This window comes from Trichechus manatus, unplaced genomic scaffold (genome assembly GCF_000243295.1).
Source record: "Trichechus manatus latirostris isolate Lorelei unplaced genomic scaffold, TriManLat1.0 scaffold00040, whole genome shotgun sequence".
Classification (NCBI taxonomy): Eukaryota; Metazoa; Chordata; class Mammalia; order Sirenia; family Trichechidae; genus Trichechus; species Trichechus manatus.
In genome coordinates, this window is record NW_004443976.1 from 17,325,082 (window position 1) to 17,348,574 (window position 23,493).

At 48.2% G+C, this 23,493-nt stretch overlaps 2 protein-coding genes across 4 annotated transcripts in view; both read left to right on the forward strand.

The window, feature by feature from the left end:
- Positions 1 to 4,800, forward strand: part of METTL16 (methyltransferase 16, RNA N6-adenosine) — a 65,704-nt gene extending 60,904 nt beyond the window's left edge. For all 3 annotated transcript variants that reach the window (XM_004376144.2, XM_023731152.1, XM_023731153.1), the window contains 2 exons: positions 1,922 to 2,095; positions 2,217 to 4,800. In XM_004376144.2, the coding sequence (XP_004376201.1) occupies positions 1,922 to 2,095; positions 2,217 to 2,840 (798 nt within the window). In that variant the 3' untranslated portion in view covers positions 2,841 to 4,800. The remainder of the gene's footprint in view (positions 1 to 1,921; positions 2,096 to 2,216) is intronic.
- Positions 4,801 to 17,886: 13,086 nt separating this feature from the next.
- Positions 17,887 to 23,493, forward strand: part of MNT (MAX network transcriptional repressor) — a 14,794-nt gene continuing 9,187 nt past the window's right edge. Inside the window, 2 exon segments of the mRNA XM_023731154.1 lie at positions 17,887 to 18,114; positions 23,363 to 23,493. Coding sequence (XP_023586922.1) covers positions 18,042 to 18,114; positions 23,363 to 23,493 — 204 coding nt within the window. The 5' untranslated portion in view covers positions 17,887 to 18,041.

Sequence of the window (23,493 nt, forward strand, 5' to 3'; positions counted from 1 at the left end):
CCACCTTCACACACACACACACACACACACACACACACACACACACCCCACCACCTTCTTTTCTCCTCAGCTTAATAATCATATTTTAGCTCCTTAATGCAAAGTGTCGAAATGCCTGTGAGGCTCTCAGTAAAACTGTAGAAATTATGTTTCTCATTCTGCATGATTGGGCAATAGCAGTACTACTGTCTTAATGTCAATATGAATCTGTCTGATCTTGCCTGAATCATTTGTGAAACAAGTGCAGGCTCAGGCAGGACTTGAAGTCCAGTATTCATTTCTTAAGACTAGGTTCTTACTCAAACACACCCTTTGCTTTTGGTCCTTTTCTTCTAAGTTTTTTTCTGGCATTCTTTAATTTCCATTTTTTAATCAGTTAATTTCTGGTATAAAAAGAAAGCATAGATTGTTTCTTGGAAGTATCATTTCTGATAATATTTTAAAAGAGTTCTAGTATAGAACAAACTGGCTGTTTTGTTGTGTATGTATGAAGTGTGGGGTTACCATTTAACTCTTAAAAGGCCTCAGCTAGTAATTGGACCTCACTGTGTGTGTACACATGCTCTGACAATGTTTCCAGGTAGAATTAGAATTAGCAGCTACAGAGTTAGCAGGGATTCCCTTTTGCAGGACCAGTTGTGGTTGAGTCAGTTCTGACTCATAGTGATCCTATAGGACTGGGTAGAACTGCCCCCATAGGGTTCCCAAGGCTGTAATCTTTATGGAAGCAGACTGCTGCATCTTTTTCCCATGGAGCAACTGGTGGGTTTGAACCGCTGACCTTTTGGTTAGCAGCCGAGTGCTTAACCATTTCACCACCAGGGCTCCTTTTTGCAGGAAAAGATCTTCAAAGCTAACTAGGTGTTTACTCTTTTTGAGGCTTTCTCCTTAACTAGCTTCATCTGCTCTTTTTGATCCTGACTTTAGGATTGTCTTAATTTTTTTAAAGTTTTGATAAATTTTGTCAGCAAGTACAAGTCTCTCTTTAAAGTATCCATAATATATCTAGTCATAGCTAAGAGTCATTTTTTTTTTTAAAATACCGTTTAGAAGGTTTTCACTTGAAAGAAATTTTAAATACAGTGATGTCATTTGGTTTTTAAAATGGAGCGTGAGTCCCTCTAGTGGGTAGGGGATAATTCGCCTTCCAAGCGTCTAAGCTTAAGATAGAAAAAAAGAGATGACAATCTTGATTTATGTGGAACCGCTTTCAAATCCAGTGTTTTCATCAGAATTGGTGTGCCCCTCTCCCCAGCTGAGACGCAGTGCTTAGCTAGCTACTGGCTTGGTCCCAACATTAACCAAGATTCAGCAGGCCTCCTCTTCAGCCCATGTGATCTTAATGGCCCTGGTCATTCCTAGCTTATGATCTCACAAGCTACTGGTTCACTGGCTGCTTTATTTCAAGCCTCAGCAAGTACAAATTCAAACTACAAGTTGGTGATTTCAAGCCATGCAGTTCTTTATGGAAAAGAACACAATGCCCCAGGGTCCTTGAGTTGCTATGCAAAAATCATTGTACAGGCCTGCTTTGAGCAAAACAGGTAGAATAGTATATTTAACAATTGGAGGAGTGATATATTGATAGCCGGAACAATGGCAGCATGTTATGGTGGAAGGAACTTGGGTTTGGGGTTCAAATTCTAACTTTGTAGTTACTAGCTATGTGACCTTGAGCTGGTTACAGTAGCTACTCTGTATCTTAGTTTTCTCATCTGTAAAATGAGGAGATGGAAGACCTATCTTGCAGGGTTGTTTTAGGTATTGGAGATAACACAAGCAAAGGCCTTTGCATTTTTAGGGGTCTGTGATTGGTAGCAGTTACATCATGGAACTTACCCCAGCTGAGTCCATTGTAATGCATGAGATTTAATTATTTGTATAACTTTCCTCTCTTTTCCTATGCTTCTTTTTCTTTCAGTCGCCACCAAGTAAACGAAGAAAATTGGAGAAGCCAAGAAAACCCATTACGTTTGTAGTGTTGGCATCTGTGATGAAAGAGCTGTCCCTCAAAGCGTCGTCTTTGGGCTCTGAGACAGTGGAAGGCATAGTAGTTGTGACGACCTGGATTGAAAAAATTCTCACCGATCTGAAGGTACCTGTTGAAGAAGTATTTATACTACTTTTTCTTTCTTCCTTTCTTCCTTTCTTAAAGGAGTTTGGAGAAGAGAAGAAAAAAGTGATTTCCTATAAAATTCTGTTTTTCCTCCAAATAGGTCCAGCATAAGCGAGTTCCCTGTGGAAAGGAGGAGATTAGCCTTTTCCTAACAGCCATAGAAAACTCCTGGATTCATTTAAGGAGAAAGAAAAGGGAACGAGTGAGACAATTGAGAGAAGTTCCCCGAGCTCCTGAGGACGTCATCCAAGCCTTGGAAGAGAAAAAGTCCTCTCCCAAAGAGTCTGGCAATAGCCAAGATTTGGCCCAGGGCCCCCGGGAGAGTGCCCCATGTGGGCCTGCTGTACAGGAGGGCGAGTCTCTCACTGTTGAGGGCCACTGCCCAAACCAGCATTCCCTTTCCCAAGAAGAAAAGCCAGAGACCATGGAGGATGAAAGGAGTGAGGAAAAGGGAGGGATAGAGGTTTTGGAAAGTTGTAAAGGCTCTAGCAACGAACCCCAGGACCTGGAGGCATCTGAGCAGTTCGGCAACCCAGTGGCTGAAAAAGGGAAACATCTGCAAGGAGCAGCTGGACATTATCTGTTTAAGTGTTTGATAAATGTTAAGAAGGAGGTAGATGATGCATTAGTTGAAATGCATTGGGTTGAGGGCCAGAACAGGGATTTGATGAACCAGCTTTGTACCTATATACGTAACCAAATTTTCAGGCTTGTTGCTAGTTAACTCCAAACTTCTTGCATTGTTGGGAAAAGTGTCTATAAAAGCAGCTTGCCTTGGAGTGGCCAATGGGGTGCCAGGAGGAATTCCACCATTGGCTCATTAGTAACATTATACGGAATACTTTTTAAAAACAGAAACAAATTAATCCATTTTTAAATCTACCCCCCCCCCCACCTTTTTTTTTAAGTTATAGGGAATAGTATTATGGTCTCTCAGGAGGAAGAATGGTGGTTATCAGCAACAACAAAAAGCCATCAGTAAACTCATGAGGGATTTAAACCTGACTTAAGCTGGTCACCTCAGCTTGGGCTGGTTCTCTGAGGCCGAAGGGCTTGTTTTTGGGGTCTGGTCTGGGTCAGGGCTGCACAGAGCATCATGCTCTCTCTGCCACCCAAGGATGCTTCATGAGGAAGGAAGGTTCTCTTTTCCTCTAAATGGAGATAGTTCAACAGGGCAGCTAGGCCCTGGTACCCTCTTCTGGAGTCACCTTTCAAGACTGGACCTACTCACTGTGGGTACATATAATGATCCCTGTCTCATACCTGAGAAAGGAACTGGCCTAATGGTAGGTGGTGGGAGAGTCAGGGAGAGAAACCTAAGTGATGCTGGGTGGAAGGACCGATCTGTGGAGCGCCTGTGGAAACTTACATGCCTGACCGATGTCTGCTTTAATGGTGCTTATTTCAGAAACAGAATTAGGTAAGCAAAACTCCCAAATGTGACTGAGACACAGCAGAATGCAGCTGTACTCCTACCTCCAGCCATTTCATAGCTGTTTTACTGCTGTAGGATTTTCATTTGTTTTGACATTTGAAGTGGAGCTTTGTTTTGTTTTTAATATAAGACTATTCAAAACTGAAAATCATCAATCCTGTTTGAATCCTGGGGTTGGGGGAATGTTTTTGTGGGGAGGGGCTTTGGGTGGGTAAGTGGTTTTTGATAGGAATAAGAAATGGAGCCATATAGTATGTACAGCAGTTAACTTATGAAAGTCGCATCTGTTGGCAGATAAGTTGTTGGTGACCAGATACAGCTGTTTGTGGGTTCAAGTATCATCCTCTGTGCTTACCTGTTAGCACTGGAGATTTCTGAGGCCAAGTAACTGTGTTTCAAAACATGTTTCTAATTGGAATGCCAGGGCTCAGCAGGAATGCCTCTGGAAAAGGAGCCTCTTTTTTTGTTCTTTTGGTGTCTCACTTACCCTCTGCTGCATTTAACTTTCACAGCCTGATTTTACACAGCAGCCTAGGGTTCTGTTTAGACTAAAATCTTTGAGTATGGTGCCAGAGCTCCTTGCCACCTACAAAGAAGACTCGGGCTGAGAAGTTAAGCCACCCTTTTGAGAGGTGGATGTTGGTAGGATCGAAAGCTGATGACCTTGGCATATCTTGGCAGCAGTAGATCAGGTCCTCAGCAAAGACCCAGGAAATGAAAATAGTACTATAGTATGCCTCCCTGTGGTAGTGGAGCCAGAGCTGTGGAAGAGAACATATTAACCAATGTTTATGTCTGGTCCATGGACCTCTAGAGAATCCATAAACTTCCTGGAATTATTTCTAAAAGCTCTGTGAGCATGTATTTTTTTTTTTTCCTTTTTTTTTTTTTCCCATGGGGAGAGGGTCCCTGATTTATAGACAGGAGTCACGAGGATTAAGAACCACTCTTCTAGTTCAGCCCTTCATTTGACAGGATGAGGAGACCAATGCCCAGGGTCACACAGAGCCAAGATTCAGTTCAGGGCCTCTGGTACAGTAATTTTCTGCCATACCCACCCGTACCTTTCTGCTGTACTTACCTATGATGACTGTCACATTCAAATAATAAGCAGTGACCCAAACCTAGTTTTCTTGATATAAGTGTAAGATAAACTGTTCATTCAAAAAGTAATCGATAAGTATTATTTTTGCTTGTTTATTTTATTATAAAAGAGTATCACATGCTTATTAAAGAAGATTTGGAAAAATGAAAAGTAGAAAACAACAAAATCACCTCTAGTCTCAGCCTTCTCTGACACAACTAATATTGGTAGTTCAGTGTGTTTCCTGCCATTTCTCTTTAAAGATGGGATTGTGTGAGTGTATGGGTTTAACTTACACTTTTTGTTTTCACTTAATATCTTATATTTTTCCATGTGATAACAGTAGTGTATTTATTTATACTCCTTTTCTTGTTCAAAATGGATTTCAGGCAGTGTTGACCTTTAAGTCTACTTCTTAGGGATTCACAGAGAATACTCTGTATCTAGAGGCACAAAAGGTGGGTCTGTGTTTATGTGTGCTTCAGAACCCCAGGTTTATGGCGTGGTGTCGGGGAGGAGGTTTTATAGGTGTTAAGCTAATGCTCTGAGAATTAAAAAAAAATTATAATTGTGGCAAGAAGAGCTTGTTCAGTATTATAAGTACTACAGTTCTGAGTGCCTTCTTTACATTTGGACGTCTTCATTTCCTGCTCTGAGAAGAGTGTGTGTTTCTTATTGTGGACTATGTAATGAGAGAACATTGAAAACATTTTTAGAGGACATCTAAAAATTGTACTGGTTATGCATATACTTTATAGTTGAGTGATAGCATACACTTATATTATTGAAGAAAAGGAATTTTTTCTTTATTGGCCCACATATCATAATGTTGGGTGATACTTAACTGTCTGAGGCCAAGTTCATCTTGCTGGATTGGTATGAAATTAAATCCTACATTCTGTTCTGGTCCCTGGCATTGGCTTCTGATCTCTTGATAACTAAAGTGGGAACAGAAGCAGAGCTTTTTTTCTGAGGAGACCAAAGCTGCTTTTGTTCTTTGGAGTCTGCTATGCTTCCAATAGTTTGGTTCCTTCACCCTACCTGCTTGCCAGGTGGTTAACACACCAGAGCGTTGCTGCACATCCCAGCAGGACTGGCGTCTGTGTTGAAGTGCCAGTTAACCTTAAGTATTCTTGTTGATTATTTAAAGCTTTATGTATTTTTTAAATATATATTTTTAAAATACATAATAAATATATACAAAGCTTACCGTGAGCACTGTATAACTTCTAGCTCTGACAATAGAAGCAAAACTTCAAGTTGTGGAAAAGATGAAGAAGGCTGTGGAGAATCCAAGGCCTCGTAAGAGAAGGGAGTGAATAAATTCTTGACTAGCCTCCTTACCCAGCATCTTACTTGAAACACAACATTTTTCCTCTCTAGCCACATGGGGGCATCTTTGGCCTTTTTATCAGGCACCTTAGGTTCACTGTGGGAATTGATAAATTTGTGTCCATGGTATTTTCTTGAACTATCCAGTTGCTACCCAGATACGTATTTTTATGTAAACAAGTACATTTTCACATAAAGAAAATTTGAAAAATAAAAGTAGATTAAAAAACACCACCCATGGTCTTTTTATCTGGACATACTCTCTTTCAACCTTTTTTGTTTCTTTACGGCCCCAATTAACTATTTTTTCTTTTCTTTCCATCTGTCCTGCTCCTTTAGAATTTATCCAGGTTGGGTCAGTCTTTTGGATAAACTTTTTATTGGTATCTAGTTAATGGGGGTACTGGTAGAGGGATGTTTATTGATCTTAAAACAATAACTTTTCATAAGCCTTACGTGCGAGGAAGAGTAATATCAAGGGCTTCAGGAAAAACTGGTTTCAGTGTTCTTTATCGATTCTCGTTTTTGGTTCATCCGGCTGGCTGACTAATGCATGTAACGTGTTGCTGTTTCCATCAAATGTTGGCAAGGGGTTCTCTGGTGTGTACGTATAGCTTAGCTGGGTCTGGTTTCCCACAGAGGGTATTCCTGTGTGGAGCAGGTGTATTTCTAGCCCTGAGGTCTGTGTGTGCTCAAGGAGAGGTTCCATCTGTTCTTATTTCTGTGGCACAAGATCAGATGTTGTAAGTGACTAGCCCAACAGATGTACACATTAGGGAGAAAAAGGTCCAGTCTGGAAAACTAAGTCAGGAGTCCTTTGGGAGAAGGACAGTCCCAAAGGTGCCGCAGTTTCCAAGATGTCCGGGGTACCCCTAGGAAGGGACATGACCACACATCTTTTTGAAGGAAGTTGGTGCTCTGTAAATCTGATTTGCTGAATTGGCGTTCCAAAAACCTGTTGCCATCAAGTCGGTTCCAACTCATAGTGACCCTGTAGTACAGAGTAGAACTGCCCCACAGGGTTTTCAAGGCTGTAATCTTTACGGAAGAAGATGACCACATCTTTCTCCTGCAGAGCAGCTGGTGGGTTTGAACAGCCAACCTTCTGGTTAGCAGCTGAGCGCTTAACCACTGTGCCACTAGGCCTCCTCCGAATGGGCACTAAACCCAGTAAAATCCAGAGGAGGCTTACTGGAGGGTGTGACTTGGCTTCTGCCTCCTGGAGCAGGGCATTGATGCTCTTGGACCTTTCTAGTAATCCCGAGTGCAGACCTCTTGGTGCCAGTGCCAGCACAGTATGAGAAGCCCTGTATGGGGCTCACCCCATAGCAGCAGGGCCTCACACACATACCAGAGAGTTCCTTCTCTGCTCTGTAAAGACATTCAGGTCCTCTGCTGTGACTCACCCAAATGACTAAAACAGTGGTTTATTTTTTAATTGCTGGTTGGAACAGCTAATGTTGCCTTTTAGAATAGCTAATGCTGCCTTTTGGAGACTGTGCTTTTACTGCAGGGGACTGTGTTGTGACTGAGGAAAGGCCTTGTACCACCGAATGCCCTTTGAGGTGTAGCCTGTCCACCTGTCTCAATCCAAACAGAAGCGTCGGGGACTTCAGGCTTTTTTGAGGGAAGTGGAAGATCATAAGTGCTTATTATGAGCCAGGGAACAGAGATAAGAGGTGGACCAGAAAGCGCAGGTAGACTTGGCAGAATTGGCTTATATACGATGCTCTGAAGAGGACAGAGGGGCCCTGGTGGCACAGTGGTTAAGAGCCACAGTGTGCTGTGGCTGGGAACCAAAAAGATTAGCAGTTCAAATCCATCAGCCGTTCTCTGGAAACCCTATGGAACAGTTCTGCTCTGTCCTGTAGGGTCGCTATGAGTTGGAATCAACTCAGCGGCAGTGGGTTTGGTTGTTTTTTTTTTGAAGAGGACAAAAGATGTATATAAATCTAAGATACTTTTCCAACCACTGAAGGGGAGTGAAAAACAGAGCAAAGAGCACCGACTTCACGGTTCATCAGATGTGGTTTACAGTCCAGCTCCACTCCTTACAGGGCAAGTCCATTTTACTGAGCCTTGCTTTCCTCACATATGAAAGATACTTGTTTTACAGATTCATAGTAACAAGTACACGAGAGAAGTACTAAGACATCTGGAAGAGTGCATACATAGAGAGTAGCCTTCTCAGTTCACCCATACCCTCGTTGTCTTCTTTCAGCGTCTGGTCAGAACATCTTCTGCCAATAGACTCAAATGAAAAGGCTGAGACCTTGAGTGTATAATAGCCACCTTTTGACCAAGAGCAAAACCCAAACTTCTATGTTATGGAGGAAGAGCAGGAAACTAATATTGATTGGCCAGCTTCTACAGAGATTGTCCTGTTTAACATAATCTTGTGAGGTGTGCGGTGTCCTTGTGTGATAGCTAAAGGAAATGGAAGCTCAGAGAGCTTAAGTAACTTGTTCACAGAGCTAAGTCTCAGAAATGGGATTGAACTCAGGTCCAAGAATTCAAGACTAGGCTCTTGTACCAAATCTCAAGATTCTGTAATAAGTGCTGCACTTAGGATGAAAATGGACTTCCAATCTCATTTGATTTACCTCTATGGAAGGAAACCTCAGTTATATGACAGGGAGAAGAGAAAAGCGTATTCCATCTAACTTCACGATTTAGCACTTTAACATAATGTTTTCTAGCTTATGATGAGTAAGCAAGATTTAGTAAGTGAAATTGCTCATAATTAGTTCTTAATTTATGCTAGCAAATCTTCACAGAATTTTGTATTTGGCAGTAGTGCAGATAATTAAGTAGTTAATGAAACCACAAAATAAAATGTCTAGTGAGAGCCCATGTTGGACCAGAATCAATGTAAAATAACTGATAATTAGCTAATGACTCTCTGACAATACATAATTGTATAATAACGGAAGAGAGGTTTAATTTTTTTTTTTTTTTTAAAATAGACAGCTCCAAATATTTCACTTAGAGAACACAAAACTGATGTGCTTTTTAGCTTGCTGGAGAAGGTATCAATTGTCAGAAAATCCGCAAGTCAGTCATCTTCCCTAGGTAGATGCATGAACTAGTGTAAATCTGGGGAAAGGAAAGGCTGCCTGCCATCTGGTGGAGCCATTTAGGGAGTGTGGCCCAGGAATCTAGAACCGACACAGAGCCAGGAAATCCCCAGCTGGGGGACTTGGCCAGTTCCAGCAGCCAGTCTGCCTCCTGGGGAAATGGCAGCTTGTGCTGCTGTTGTCTAGAAAGAAGGCTATCCAGAGAGCACTGCTGGGCCAGAAGCCCTCCTGGGACGGACAGACAGTGGGGTGGCCAGGGGCCTGCTCCTATAGGTTTGTGATTTGGAGACTTGATATCTCTTAACTGGTGTGACATGGGATCCTCACCTCAGACCTACTTGTCCCAGGAGGGCTAAATGTGGGTGTATTGTGGAGCTTTATGGACCAGCTCTGGCCTATATTTCAGTGAGCTCTGGAGGAGCACAGATAAGGGCTTTTTCATTCCCAGGGGCAAGCATCTCATCTACATCAGGGACCAGGCAAGTTTGTGCCCTGACTAAAAGCAAGTAGCTTTTATTCAACTCCTGCTGGTTATTGCCATGCAAAAACAACTACTCAATGTTGGATTTTCTGATTTTTAAAAAATAATTTATTTTTGTTGTTGAGAGTATACACAGCAGAACATAATTCAGCAGTTTCTACATGTACAATTCAGTGACATTGATTACATTCTTCAAGTTGTGCGACCATTCTCACCCTCCTTTTTCCAAATTGTCCCTCCTTCGTTAATCTCAACTCCCTGCCCCCTAAACTTTAAAAGAGCACAATGCTCAAGGCAGACATGCTTTACTATTTCAGCTACAGTATTGTTTGGTTCTAAGAAAAGTTTGAGGGATGTTTTTGGTTTAAGGTTTAAAAATCATCTCTGGGCAATAGTTTTGGGGGTTTATCCAGCTTCCTGGGCTCCAGAAAGTCTGGAGTCCATGGGAATTTTAAATTCTGTTCTACATTTTCCCCCTTTTGATCAGGATTCTTGTACAGAATCTTTGACCAAAACATTCAGTCATGGTAGCTGGGCACCATCGAGTTCTTCTGGTCTCATAGCAGAGGAGGCAGTTGTTCAAAGAGGCAGTTAGCCACACATTCCATTTCCTCCTTCCATTCCCAACTCTCCTTCCTCTGTTGCTCCAGGCAAATAGAGACCAATTGTTACACCTTGGATGGCCGCCTGCAGGTGTTGAAGACCCCAGGCACTGCTCAACAAAGTAGGAGACAGAATTACTAAGCACTGTATTAGACCGGTTAACTGAGATGTCCCATGAAACCATGACCCTAAACCTCCAAACCAAGAAGCCAAATCCCATGAGATGTTTGGTTGTACATAAGCAGCCTCTACAGCTGCTCTTTTTTGTTGTTGTAAATATATCACACAACTCTTCTTGCCAATTCAACTTTTTACAGGTGTACAACTTATTGGCAGCAATTACATTAATCAGCTGTTCAATCCTCTTAATGTGATTTTTTTCCATCACGGATCTTCTGATTTTTTGAGGGGAGCCAGAAATAGAGGTTTTGTGAGAAATTTACTTAATTGTAAACCCTGGCAATTAATTCAGTATTTTATTTAAAATACCTGGTGGGCCATCATTTTGTGATCTCTGTTGGATGCCCCTTTTGCCACTGATAGAATTGTCTATATGTTTGCTGCACCCACTTTCCTCTCATTTACTTTAACCTCCTGCAGTCTGGTTGCTGCCCACCCAACCCTCCCCCCTTGTTTTTTAGGGCTCTTCTCACCTTTTAATGGGAAAGAATCCCAAGGATTCTACCCAAGGGCCCAATCTGCTTTCTTTTCCCATTTCTAGGTGACCTCATCCACTCTCATGCCTTCAGCTACTACTAATCCATACACTCATGACACCTAACATTCAGACCTCTCCAGAACTTCCAACATCTTCATACCTAACCGCCTATGGGACATCTCCACCAGGAGCAGAACCATGCCAAACTTGACTTACTATCTATACCTGCTTCTCTTCCTGTATTCTTGGTCACCACCCATCCAGCTACTGAGATAAGAAACCTCTGCACTTCCCACTCTTTCACCAGCCAGGACTAAAATCTTTCACTAAATCCTATCAATTCCACCTTAGAAACATCTTCCACCTCTCCATCCCTAGTGCCACTGCCTTAGTGTTCCTCATTTCTCATCTGGACTATAGAAGTAGATGAAATGATTTCTAGGGAACTTCAGGGTTAAGCAGCAGCAGAAGCAGATTTAGATGCTCCTGGGAAGAAAAGAAGTTATTTTACATTTTGTTGTCATCCTAGTATTTCTTTATGCATCTATATTTTTAAACAGCAGATGTGGGATCATATTGTACATGCATTACTGTTTTATAATCTTTTTTATTTAACAGTATATTGTGATAACTTTTTTTCTGATGAGACTAATATATGTTTCTGAAAACTTGTGAAAATAAAAATTCACACTGCCCAAAGACAACAACTGTTAATATTTTGGTGTATTAACAGCCCTACTTTCTAAACTGTTAATATTTTGGTGTATTAACAGTGCTACTTTCTTCACATGCTGTATTGTGAGTATTACTAAATCAGCTGCTCCTGGTTGGAAATTTAGGTTTTCTGGTTTTCACTATTGTAAATAATGCTTCAGTGAATATCTTTGTATAAAAATCTTCATGCATTTCTCTTAGTGCTTTAGGATAGATTTGTATAAGTGTAATTACTGAATCAGAAGATATTACTCTTAAGGGCTCTTAATACGTATTGTCACTCTGCTTGCTAAAAGGTTGTAACAGTTTACATTTCCATGAGTGCCTGTTTATATCCCACCTCTGATAGCTCTAGGAGGCTAATTGCTCAAAATTCTTTATCAATTGATAGGTAAGAAATTATCTTGTTGTTTTAATTTTATTATGGTATTGGCAAGGTCGAACATTTTCATGTTTATATATGATACATATTTCTTTATTGTTGATGTTCTATGTTCATTTTTCTATCCAGGTATTCTTTCTCTTATTGAATTGTAAAGGCATATGTTCCCAGTATTTTCCTTCCTTTTGTCATTTGCCTTTTCCTGTTATGTATGGTGGTTTTTTGTTTTGTTTTTACAGTTACGAACTTGTAAAGGGTTTATATAATCAAATCTATCATGCTATGCCTTTTTACTTTCTTCGTTTGCCTTTTTTGCTAGAAAACTCGTTCACCACTCTGATAGCAGAAAAATGCTTACCTATTTTTACTATGACTTTTTTTTTTTTTTTTTTTTTTTTGCGGGGAGACCTAGACTCTGAAGAGCATCCCCAGCGCTGCTCAGTATAGACTCTTCCAGTGGGTCTTGGAGCCTTCAGAAGAATCTGGTTGTGCCCATGGAGCTGATCTATGGGATCCGTTCTAGGCAGTCCAGCCAGTGTCAGGCCACTGTTGAGGACCCAGCATACTCAAGAGGGCATCAGCTACTAGCACAGGCAGCAGATCTCTTCGGTTTTAGAGACTTGATCCTGCGGCCTTGCTTTCAGATGTGAGCTTGCATTGCTGGGACAGCAGACCTTAACCCATTCCATGATGCTCTGATTATATTCCAACTCCTCTGCCTGAGGAGGGGCGTTCCCTGTCACCAGTATCCCTCCTCCCCACATGATCCAGCTAGCTCTTGACTCACGCTGCCAGACTCCACCTCTCTTTACTCATAACTTCTGCCCAGTGTCACTCCCATGACCTGAATTAATTTACACGTATAAAGCTACCTCTTTTTTTCTCCTGAGGAATAACTGAAGTCCTCATCCTTTCCCTTTTGCCTTTCCACTTTGACCAGCTCCCTCTTCCCCAAGTTTCTGACCCACTTCTCTAGCTGCATGGCTTGGCTAGCTAGCCTCTTTGGTTTCTCAGAAAGGCTCAGAGTGTGGCTCCTCCCTTTTTGCTTGTGAACTGCATTTCTTTCCTTATTACTCAGTGTCCACACCCAGGATGGCTGCCTGGATAAAGATCTGCCCCTTTCCCTAGTCACCTTTACAGGCTGGACATAAGCACCGGTGAGGAATGGAAATCTACACAGGCCCAGTTAGAAGTCTAATTCCTTAGAGTGGCCTGAGGCAGTACAGTGTCCTCTGAGGTCATTTGAGACCCTGGATCCCAAGCCTTATTCTCTTTCCTTGCCTCCTCAGTCATCTGCTAAACTTGTTTATTGGGCACCACTAAACAAAAGTTAACGAGTATTAACTAACTTCTAACAGGGAGGGGAGGAGTCCTCTCCCTGTCATCACCCATTTCCATGAAGTTTTCAAGGATTCTGGACCCCATGCTGATAGCACTGCCCCAGACAGAGAAGGAAGACCAGGCCACTTCTCTTCCCAGCTAACGCCAGGCAGCTTTGTAACCTTGGATAAGGCATCTTCTCCTGGGAGGCTGGACTAGGTGATCTCAACTCTTTCAGCTATGACATTGTTTGCAGCAGTGAAGAGGAAGAACAAAGTAGAACTTCATTGTACCTGTTTTGTGGGTTCAGGAGTGGTCCTCTGACAACCACCTGGGGGTGAGGAAGGTAAGTGAAGTTTCTGTGGAAACTTCTGGTTCTAGGGAAACTACTTCACTGATGACTGAATGGTTCCCTATAGGATGGTGCAGGACCAGGCAGCATTTCGTTCTGTTGTGCATGGGGTCACCATGAGTTGGGGATCAACTTGACGGCAGCAAACAACAACATAGAATACCTCTGTCAAAGTAATTCAAAATCCGTCTCATTATTTAGGCTGGGCTTGTCAGGAATCAGGGTCAGTTGGCTACTTTCTAAAATGGGTACTGTTGCTACCCTGTGGGTCTTTGTGTATTTGTATTCTCTCTTGTGCTGCATCCCGCATGGTGGTCGAGAGCAAAAGTAACCTTTTCCAGGTGTTACTGCCGAATTGAGTTCTGCTTGATGACCTTTTACCCTCCTCTGCACTACCAAAGGTCACCCGCCCTGACTACTGGGCTACCTAGCCCCGTGCCTGGCACATGTTAGGCACACAGTAAATACTTGTAAAATGGATGTTGCCCAGTATGTCCCTGAGTGTAATAGTCATCTGTGCCCCCTTTATCCCACAGCTGATTTCTGCCTTTGGTCTTGTTTTAATTTTGATGGATGAAAAGCTCTGTATAACCACTTATAAAAGAAGTTAGGCCTAAAGGAGTAGGATGTCTTCTGGGACCTAAGGCAAATATATCTATACTTTTGGCTTCACACCCTTCCCCCCATCTCATTACTTGTGCTTTGGAGGAGTGATGGAGCTGGTTTTCACAGCTCTTGGAGTTGTACATGTACTGCTTTGTTGGGATGAACGTGATGAGTAATGGGGGGCTAGGAAGACAGTCTTAATAAAGGGATGTCTCTGGCTCAGCATATTAAAAATTCGGGGACTTAATGGGGTTTGGACTGGGAATTGGGGTGCACAAGACTATTGAGGGGCAAGATTGAGAATAGAAATCCTCTCATGAGAAAGCCCACACGATGGATGACCCAGGTTTCCCACTGCCCCGAGGGTACTGAGCACCCAGAAGCCACTTTTTGGAGTTGGCTGGTCTTTGGATTATTCTCAGAACATGTGCTAACCTTTCTGCTGAAACATCAAAAAGACTTATTTTCCCTTTCCATTGAGTGAATAAAAACAACTGCCAGCTTCTACCCCAGCTCCACCCCCTTGGAACAGGAAGCTGGGACTAAAATGTTAAACAGCCCTCCTATTCATCCCCCTCCCCCTTTTATATCTCTCTCCCACCCCCTGCTGCCCATCCCCCACCTGGGGAAACCTTGGTTTATGAGAAATTCTGCTTGGCCATTTTCAGGCTCCAGTAGGCAATGACAGATCCAGAAAAAGCCTCCTTTTTAAACTCTTGCTTTTGCCTAACCTCCCCTGGCTGCTGTCCCCACATGACCCAGATAAACAGACGATCATGTGAAGCCAGTAAGGCTGTTTGTTTTAATAGCAAGCATCTCCGCTAAGCTCTCGAGCAGATGGGATATTAGGGGCAAGGGAGAGGCCGACATTAGAGTCTGTGTTCACCCCACTTTTATCTCCTGCTTCCCCATCTCTGAAGGAAAGGTTCTTTTAGAATCCTGTCTTTTAGAGAAATGTGCCTACTGAATGGGATAGAGCTGGTCCCTGACCAGAAGTATAAGAAAAAAATTGGGCTTCCAGAAGAGAGTCCAGGGCTTTATGTGGCCCATGGCCACCTGAGGAAGGCAGAGGATATGGTTGGATGTAGCTCTCTGAGCATCCTGGCCCCGCTGGGCTGAATGCTACAGTGCCAACCCCAAACAAAGTTAGAGCCTGGTAAACAGCATCATTTCAGGTCACTGTTAGATATACTGTTCAGGGTCCCCCCACCACCACCTCTAGGAGTGGGGTAGGGTGGGCCCAACCACGCTGGTGACAGGTGGCAATGTCAGGACCAGCAGAGGTCTAGCCCTCCCAGGAAAAGGACATTCATCCCATGGAAGAAACCAGGGCTGTCTTGCCCTTTCACTCCCATCTCCGATACAAGCAAAGTTAAGGCTCCCCCTCACCCCGCCCTGGGGCAATTGTATGTGTTAATGCCTCTTGCTCAGCTGCCAGACTACTGGGACTTGGATCTTCGAAGACAGAGCTCCCTCTAGACTGGTGCTGGCAAAACCACCCTCTTTTTCCATTTACTGGATTCCTGATTTCCAAGATCTGTGCAGGGTTTTTTTTTCCCCTGGGATGCACTGTGCCCTCAAAGAAAAGGAACAACCCAGCAAGCATACATTTGTATTAGCTTTCTATGTCTAGCTCTCCTTCAGCTAGCCCGAGATAGGAGCATACCCTTCTGAAGGCCCAGTGGAAGTGGATTGGCAGGTGGCCTGCCACTCAGATGTCCTCATAAAGGTTTGCTTTCTGGCTTTGTGTGATGATGAAACCCAGGCAGTGGAATCCTAAGCCCACTAGCACTGCCCCACTCTGCTGAACTTGTTGACGAAGGAAAGGACGCTGCTCTCCACGGCGTCTGGGGCCACAACCAGGCATTAGAAGACGGAACCAGCATTCTCCCAAATGTGTCTCTAGTTGGCCTGTCATTACCAGCTGTACCATGGGGTTTGTGTGGCCTCCACCGCAGACACAGCAGGGTTGAGTTTTAGGTGAAGGAGTTGCCCTAATCACAATGTGTTAAATAGAACCCTTCCCGTGCAGGCAGTTTTATATTTCTCCCTGGCTTTTTCCTAATTTTGGGCCCCACCCCAGAACTGGCTCCAAAGAGTCATCAGTGGGGTAAGGGACAAATAGTCTTTCCTACTGGTGAGGAGCAGCTCTCAGTCTTCCCAAGACTTCAGCCTGACCCAACCCTGGCCCATGCTGGCCACTATGGCTCTGCCCTAAGCTACGGCTGGAATACTAAGTGACCGTAGACAAGTCCCTTCTTTGAGCGTCAATTTCCTCTTCTGTAAAATGAGACGATTTGGAAAGCTGGCCTCAAAGGTCTTAAAGTTTCCGATTACACCTTGTTCGCTCCCAAACACTAGGGCCAGGAAGAGGTGCGCGGGCGCGCCCGCGAGAGGTCCCCGCCCTCCCGGCGGCAAGCGCGATAGAAACCAGACGGCGCGGCCCCGCCCCGCGCCCCGCCCGCGGCCTCGGTAGCTCTGCCGCTGGGAGGGCCGGGCTTCCGCCCTCCACGTTGTTGTTCCCGATTTGGGCCACGCCCCCTTGGCCTGAGCTATAGACGTTTTGCCTTAACCTCTCCTGCCCCAGCTCGAGAGCAAAGGGCGTCTTCTAGGGTGGCACAGTCGGATTCTCCACCCATATCAGACACGCGTGGACAAAGACAAGAGTTCAGGGGAGGGAAAAAGAAAGACTTGGTTTTAAAGGTGGGGTGGTGAAGAGTAAAGGGTTGGCCAGGGCACAACTGCGGGATTCCCCTCTCGGCGTCTCTCCCTCAGCTCACTCGGTGGCCCCATCCGCACCCACAAATGTGACCCTGCAGATACTGGCCCTTTAAACAGAAGGCTGGCGGTGCGGGGTGTCCATGTGGAGCTGCTCCATGCCGTGTTGTCCTGCCCTCCCATTGGCTCGCAGCCCGGTGACGTCGCCTAATAGGATGCGAACGCACTGCGGGGGGAGGAACGGAGACAAAACTCGGAACCGGATCAACACTCCGCTCTCTCCGCTTATTCCCCGGCAGCCTTCTGCCGTCAGCTCCGCCCAGGGGCGGATCCCGGGGGTATTGCGATAGCCAGGAGGTTGTGAGATTTGGGTCACGTGTGGATAGGGAGTGGAAACCCAGGGCGTCAAATCTGTCTTCACCATTCTAAGGCTTCCCTGACTGGAATATCCTTATTTGAGCTACTTTAAGCTTTGAATTTTTCACCCTCCAGCAAGACAGATTTCGGGGTGACCCAAACACTCAGCCCTTGCTCTACTTGTGGCTTGCAGGCGGGGCGGGACGAGGCGGGAAAGCGGAAATACTGTGCGCGAACCGGGCTTGATTCCCTCGCCCCCACCCAGACCACGTGTGCGCGCGCCGTCTATAGTAGGCGGGACCTGCCCACGCAAGACCCCGCCCCTCCCTCCGTGAGACGCCGCGGCCCGGCGGGCGGGGGCTCCGGTCCGGGCTTTGGCTGCGGCCCCGGTGTAGTAGCGGGGGCGGCGGCCGGGGGCAGCGCGGCTCCTTCCCTTGTTGTGTGTGTCGGTGCCTCCTCGCCATCTTGTTGCAAAGCCCTTTCTTGTCGGCGGGACTCCCGGGGGCCGCGGGGCGGGAGGCATCGGAAGGGAGGAAGAGGGAGGGGAAGAAGGGAGGCAGGGCCGCCTTTTTTTTTTTTTGCATCAAATTAAAAAAAATTGCAAATTTATATTTTGCAAATATTTTGGGAGACACTGACTTTTCTCCCCGTGCTCCCCCGTTCCTCCTTGCGGAGTGCGCTGCGCTGCCCAGCCCTGTCGCCCCCCGGAGGTGATCCCTCCCTCCTGCCTGCCCGCCAGCCTGACCTGTGCCCGGCTCGCGGGCCGCAGCCTCGGCCCCGGCGCGCCCCCGGCAGCTCTCGGCGCGATGAGCATAGAGACGCTACTGGAGGCGGCCCGCTTCTTGGAATGGCAAGCGCAGCAACAACAGAGAGCACGTGGTGAGCGGCCGGGCTGGGCCCCGGGGGCACTGGGGAAGGGGAGGCCAGTAACCCCGGCCCCCTAACTCACGGAAAACCGCGGACAGGACACCACCCCTGCGGCCTGCGAAGCCGGGCAGCGCACGGCTCCTTGCAAGAGCCGCCGCCTGGGGAGGAGTGATGTGGGCAGTAAAATTAATGAATTCATTAACATGCAGCGAGGGGCCTGGCTCCTGAGTGCGCCATCCCAGCTGCCTGCCACCCCTTGTTCACCTTCTGTGGGGGGCTCCTTTTCCGTGGGCCAGTGGCGTCCTCGGTGGATGCGTTAGTTGGGTGGGGGTAAATGAGGAATGGTGTTGCCGGGGTGGGGAGGGGGGGTGGCAGGTCCGCGTGTGCGTACGTGTGTGGAGGGGGAAGTGTGATGTGAGCCTAGGGTAGAGCAGATGAACGGACGTGTACACGGGCGTGCATGTAGTGCACACGAGTGGGCGTGTGTGTGACGGAGTGGGGGTGGGAATTACTCTACGCGGAGCAGCTCCCCGACTTCCCTGGCCCAGGGGGGATGGTGTGGGGGACGCTCCCGGCAGATCTACGCGCCGCTTGGGGCGGAGGCGGCCTTTGCAGAATGAAATGACATCGCGTGTCTTATGATCCTGGCCAGCCCTGCCTGACCCCGCCTCCCAGAGCTGGGCTGGGTCTTGCGTCTGGGGTTTGGGTGAGAGCCAGGCTGATTGGGTGTCTCCGAGCGGCCCGCGGGTTGCTGGGGGCGGCCTCCCGGCCCCCACCTCACTGCGCCCCGCTTTAGCCGGTGTGGAATGTGGCGTGTCTGCGCGTTCCAAACCCGCTCTGGGCTGGAATGTTGCGTTGTCTGCGTTCCAAGCCTGTTGGTTACACCGGGTGGTGACGTGTACGGGCCCCGCCCCCGACCACGTGCACGGGGGACACTCCGGCTGGGGACGGCGCGGCCCGGCCTCTCCTAGCTGCCTCGCGCTCGGCCGGGGGCGGGGCGTGGGCGGGGCTGGCCTGGGGCCCTGCTCCGGGTTGGGCCCGGGCCCGGGCCCTGGCCGCTGGGCATCTCCCAGTAAGAGCCTTTGCTCTGCGAAGGAGGGGCCGAGCTCACCTGTCGACTCTCTCCCCGAACCTTCGGTTTTTGATCCTGGGGTGAGGGATACCCTCAGAATCTCAGGGGGACAAGATATTTAGAGCTCACATTTTCCCACCGATCCCCAAAACGTTCTCATTGGAGCCTCCTGGCAACCCCTCGGGCCACATTGTGGGATGAGTTAGGCAGCGAAGGGGCAAACTTTGGCATTCCCTCACGAGGGGGAAGAAAGGAAGAGGATTTCAAATGCCTCCTATACCCATGCGCCCGTGGTTGTGGTCCCGGGTTTCAGAGTGCTGTAGGAATGGGGGCTGAGGGGAAGCTCGTTTTCCAGGCTGCTGGGAGGACATCAGCCTTGAAACGGTGTGTGTGCAGTAGCCGGGGACTCCTTCCCCTTCCTACCCGTCCGAAACCCCTTGGCCGGGTTGGCTGTGGTGGAGCGAGTGCTTCGCCCTCCTTTCCTTTCTCTGCCTATTGTTGCTTCAGTGATGAGTCATGCAAGAGGTAGTAGTGTGTGTTGTGTGCGCGCGCGCGCCTGCAGCGTGTGCAGCCGCCGCGGCGACGGGCGGGGGCGGGGGGCGGGGAGCGGCTGCCGGCAAGGGGCGGGGGAGCTGCGGGTCCGCGGGGCCTAGTCGGGCCGACCCGCCTCTCAAGGTCAAGAGTCACTTGAGATACGGAAAACCTTGATGCTTGGGTTTTGCGGAACTGATGGACTTGGACATCCGCCCACACACCTCTCCCTCTTGTCTTCGGGGTCCAGAGCAAGGTGGGCAGTGCTAGTGGGGACCGAGAATTCCCTGTACGGGGGCCCAGAGGTGGGAGGAGGATTGTGCACACGATTTAGAGAGGCTGAAGCACCTGCTGCCACCGTCAACACAATGTAATTCAAGAGTACCTATTGTGATCGCTACTGTGTACCAGGCACAGTGCTAAGGGTTAACAGGATTGACCCAGCCATTGCCCTGAGGGAATACTCAGTGGTTGGCCATTAAGGGAAAGCGGGAAGAATCCCACAGTCATCCCACCCACCCTTTCCCAAATAAGTGCAGAGCTGACCAGTAAGCAGGACAGGGATGATCTGTGCCACACTGTGAAGGAAACCAGGAAAGGTCCTCTCCTAAGCAGAGTCAGAGCCCAGCTCCATACCCCCCCCCCCCAGGATGTGGACCAAGTTCAGTTGCCCAGTCCCAGCTTCTTGGTGGTAGGACAGGGAGGTTTAGGGGGTGAGTTGGTTCAGGAAAGCCAAATCTACTCCAGAAACTCATGTTACAGATGACCAGACCTGGCCTCAGCAGTTTAATCTCCAAAATTCATTTTCTTCCGTCTTCTGAGGTTCTGTTCCCTGACAGAGTGGGAAGGGTGGGAGACAAGGGCACGACAAGTAAGCATGCTGCCCAGAACTGCTTCCCTGGAGTACTTACCACCCCCCTTCCAACCTCTGAGGGTCAGTTTCCTGACCCTGTCCAGCCAGTCTACTCACATGATGAGCCTAAGGACATGTGCGCACATGAGTGTATGTGTGCAGGCAGGAGAGGGCAGGTCCAGCCCATCCTAGTGGTCAGCAGGAGGGACAGGCCTGGCCATTCCCAGCATTCTTGGAGGTGGCGTGAATGGAGGGAGCTGGCTGGAGTGTCCAGAGGCTCCTGACCAACTCCCTCCCTGGGCCTGCCATTTGTGCCAGGCTCCAAGATCCCCACACACCTTTGGGACCACTTGCTGCGAACTCCTCAGCCCCGGCCCTGTGCTTGCTGTGGGCCCTGGGCCACGGTGGTTTGGGAAGGCTAAGGGGAGCACAGTCCGCCTGTTCTCCATGCCTGGAACCTTGGCCCCTGCCAAGCTCTCTGGGGACAACCTCTGGGCAGGGCCCAGGGAAGGTGCCAGAGTATGTGTGTGCATGTATGTGAGTGAGGAGGGGGTGCACCCATGGGTGCAGCAGAATAGTTTCAAAGAGCCTGAAAACAGATTGCTCCTGGGGGAGCCCCCCCCCCCGTTTTCTTACCCCACTTTGCTTCCCCCCTCTCCTCTTCTGGGAGAGGAGGGGATGAGTCAAAGCTGGAGGAGACGGTGATCGGGAAGCTTTGGTGGATGAATCTGGCTTGGGGCACCCCTTCTTCTTTATCACCAATCAAGCTTTTCACGCAGGTTCAGGTGTGATAGAGTTTTACCATCCACCTGGGTCCTTCCTGACACCTGGCTCTGGAAGAGTCGGTAGGTGAGAAGGAGGTTGCCATCTGCCTGGTGACCTTTAGAGTTGCTTTAAAATATGGGGGACATGGGGTTTGCCTTCCATCTGGGTCCCCCAGGTGCTGGCCTTTGGGGCCCTGTTAGTCCTGCCTGTGGAGAGTGAACACTTGCCTGAGAGCCAGTGAGAGTCCAGGTCCTAATAAATCTAAGGAGAGGAAGTGGGGGCTCTGTTGGGCCCTGAACTAGGGGTAGCGGAGGGAGAGTGGATGGGGATGTACCAGGCTGGGCCTGAGAAGAGCCCGTGGCTGGCACTCTGCAGGCTTCTTCCCCCAGCGTAGTTTGTGGGAAGCTGGAGCGCAGAGAGCTAGTTTTCTCTGGGGCTGTAATATAAGCCAATGCTGGTGGGGAGAGGCCTGGGAGAGCAAGGCCTCCTTGTTCCAGCAGGCCTGGCATCTCTTCCTGAAGGGCAGGGGACTGGCGGAAGAGGCCCTTACTGACCGGGTCCAGCCCCTGAACTTTGGCTGCTGGGAAACCACTGAGTGCTTCCCCTCTCACACTTCCCCCTCTACTTCCTCCTTCGCCTTTTCTCCTCTGCTGAGGAGGGAGGGGCCTGGAGCTTGCCTGGCTCCCAGTGAAGTTGTTGATTGGCCAAAGGGCCCTGAGGCCTTAGGTTTTTTGGGGCCCCAGAGCCAGAAAGAAACGTAGGGGGTTGATGCTCTCCTCCTTCGGGCAAAGTTAGCTCCACCCTGAGTGGGGTGGCGTGTTTGGGGTGTGTCCCCTGGCCAGTGCTGTCAGCTCTGTTAGTCAGCGGTGTGGTGTATCCAGGGCAGGAAAGGGGGGCTGCTTGTCCAGCCGGCTCTTGGGGCGGGGGTTGGGAGGGTGCAGCCACTCCCCAGCGCAGCCTAGGGAGCTAGATTGGTGGGCCTGAGAGGGCAGGGCAGGTAGAGCCTTCCTGGAGGTGAAGAGGGGCCTCTGGATCAGGAGGGGCACTCTCCCCTTTCCCTGTTCTCAGCGTGCTCTCGGGCAGGCCTCACCTTCCTGCTGGGCTTGCAGCAGAGATGCTGAAGGGATGGGGTGCAAGGTTGTCTGAGCGCATTGCCCTGCTCAACCTCTATGAAGAGCCCAGCTTTCCTTTCTGCCTGCCTGTGATCTTTCTAGTTTTGGTGCGGAGAAGGGACGGGGGAATTTGGAAGAAGTGTGTTCTAACACTAGAAAGGGTGGAGAAGGGCTAAGTGTGTTTGTTGTCCGAGGAAACCAGAGGCATTGGGACCTAGGCTGGGAGTCCAGAGCCCTGGGCCTAGTTTCTCATCGGAGAAGTGAAGGTGATGTTCCTGCTCTCCCTGTGGCATGGGGTTCTTGTGAGATTCCATTGGCAGTGTGAATGTGTGGGAGGATACCTAGTTAGCATATGTTGGCATAGCACATAATAGGGCATGGTGCCTGGTGTCACGAGACTTGGCTGGGTTTAGCCCCCGTTTTATCTGTGAGTTGCTGTGTGACCTCAACAAATCACTATGCCTCTCTGAGCTTCATTTATCTCACCTGTGAAATGAAGGGACTGCTTGTCCTCTAGAAGCTCCTTGGGGAATAATGTTGAAGGCCTTCCCCCGGGCCACATGTCCAGACTCAGCAGCCAGAGATTATGATCTGTCCTACCCTCCACTCAGTGGCTGCTGCCCACCTCTCCAGCCTCACCTCTCACCCCAGTCCCCTCACAGCCTTGTTGTTCCTGACCCTCTGTCCTGCTCCCACCACAGCCTAGATTGTTATCACCTGTCTGCCAGCTGTAGACTCCAAAGATCCATTTTATTCGTTCACTGCTGTGTCCCAGTGCTTGGCTTGGCCCAATGTATGGGCGTGGGTATTTGTGGAGTTCAGGCTGGGGTATCGCTGAGCACTAACTAGACAGGGCCAGGGGACGCAAGAAGCTGGGACTCTGGACTGCTGGCCTGCTTAGACCTTCCTTGTGTTCCCTCTGCATAGAGGAGCAGGAGCGGCTTCACTTGGAGCGGGAGCAGGAGCAGAAGAGGGCCAGCAGCCTGGCCAGGCTGGCCCATGCCCTGCCAGTGGAGGAACACCGCATTGAGGCACCACCCCTGCCTTTGTCCCCCCCA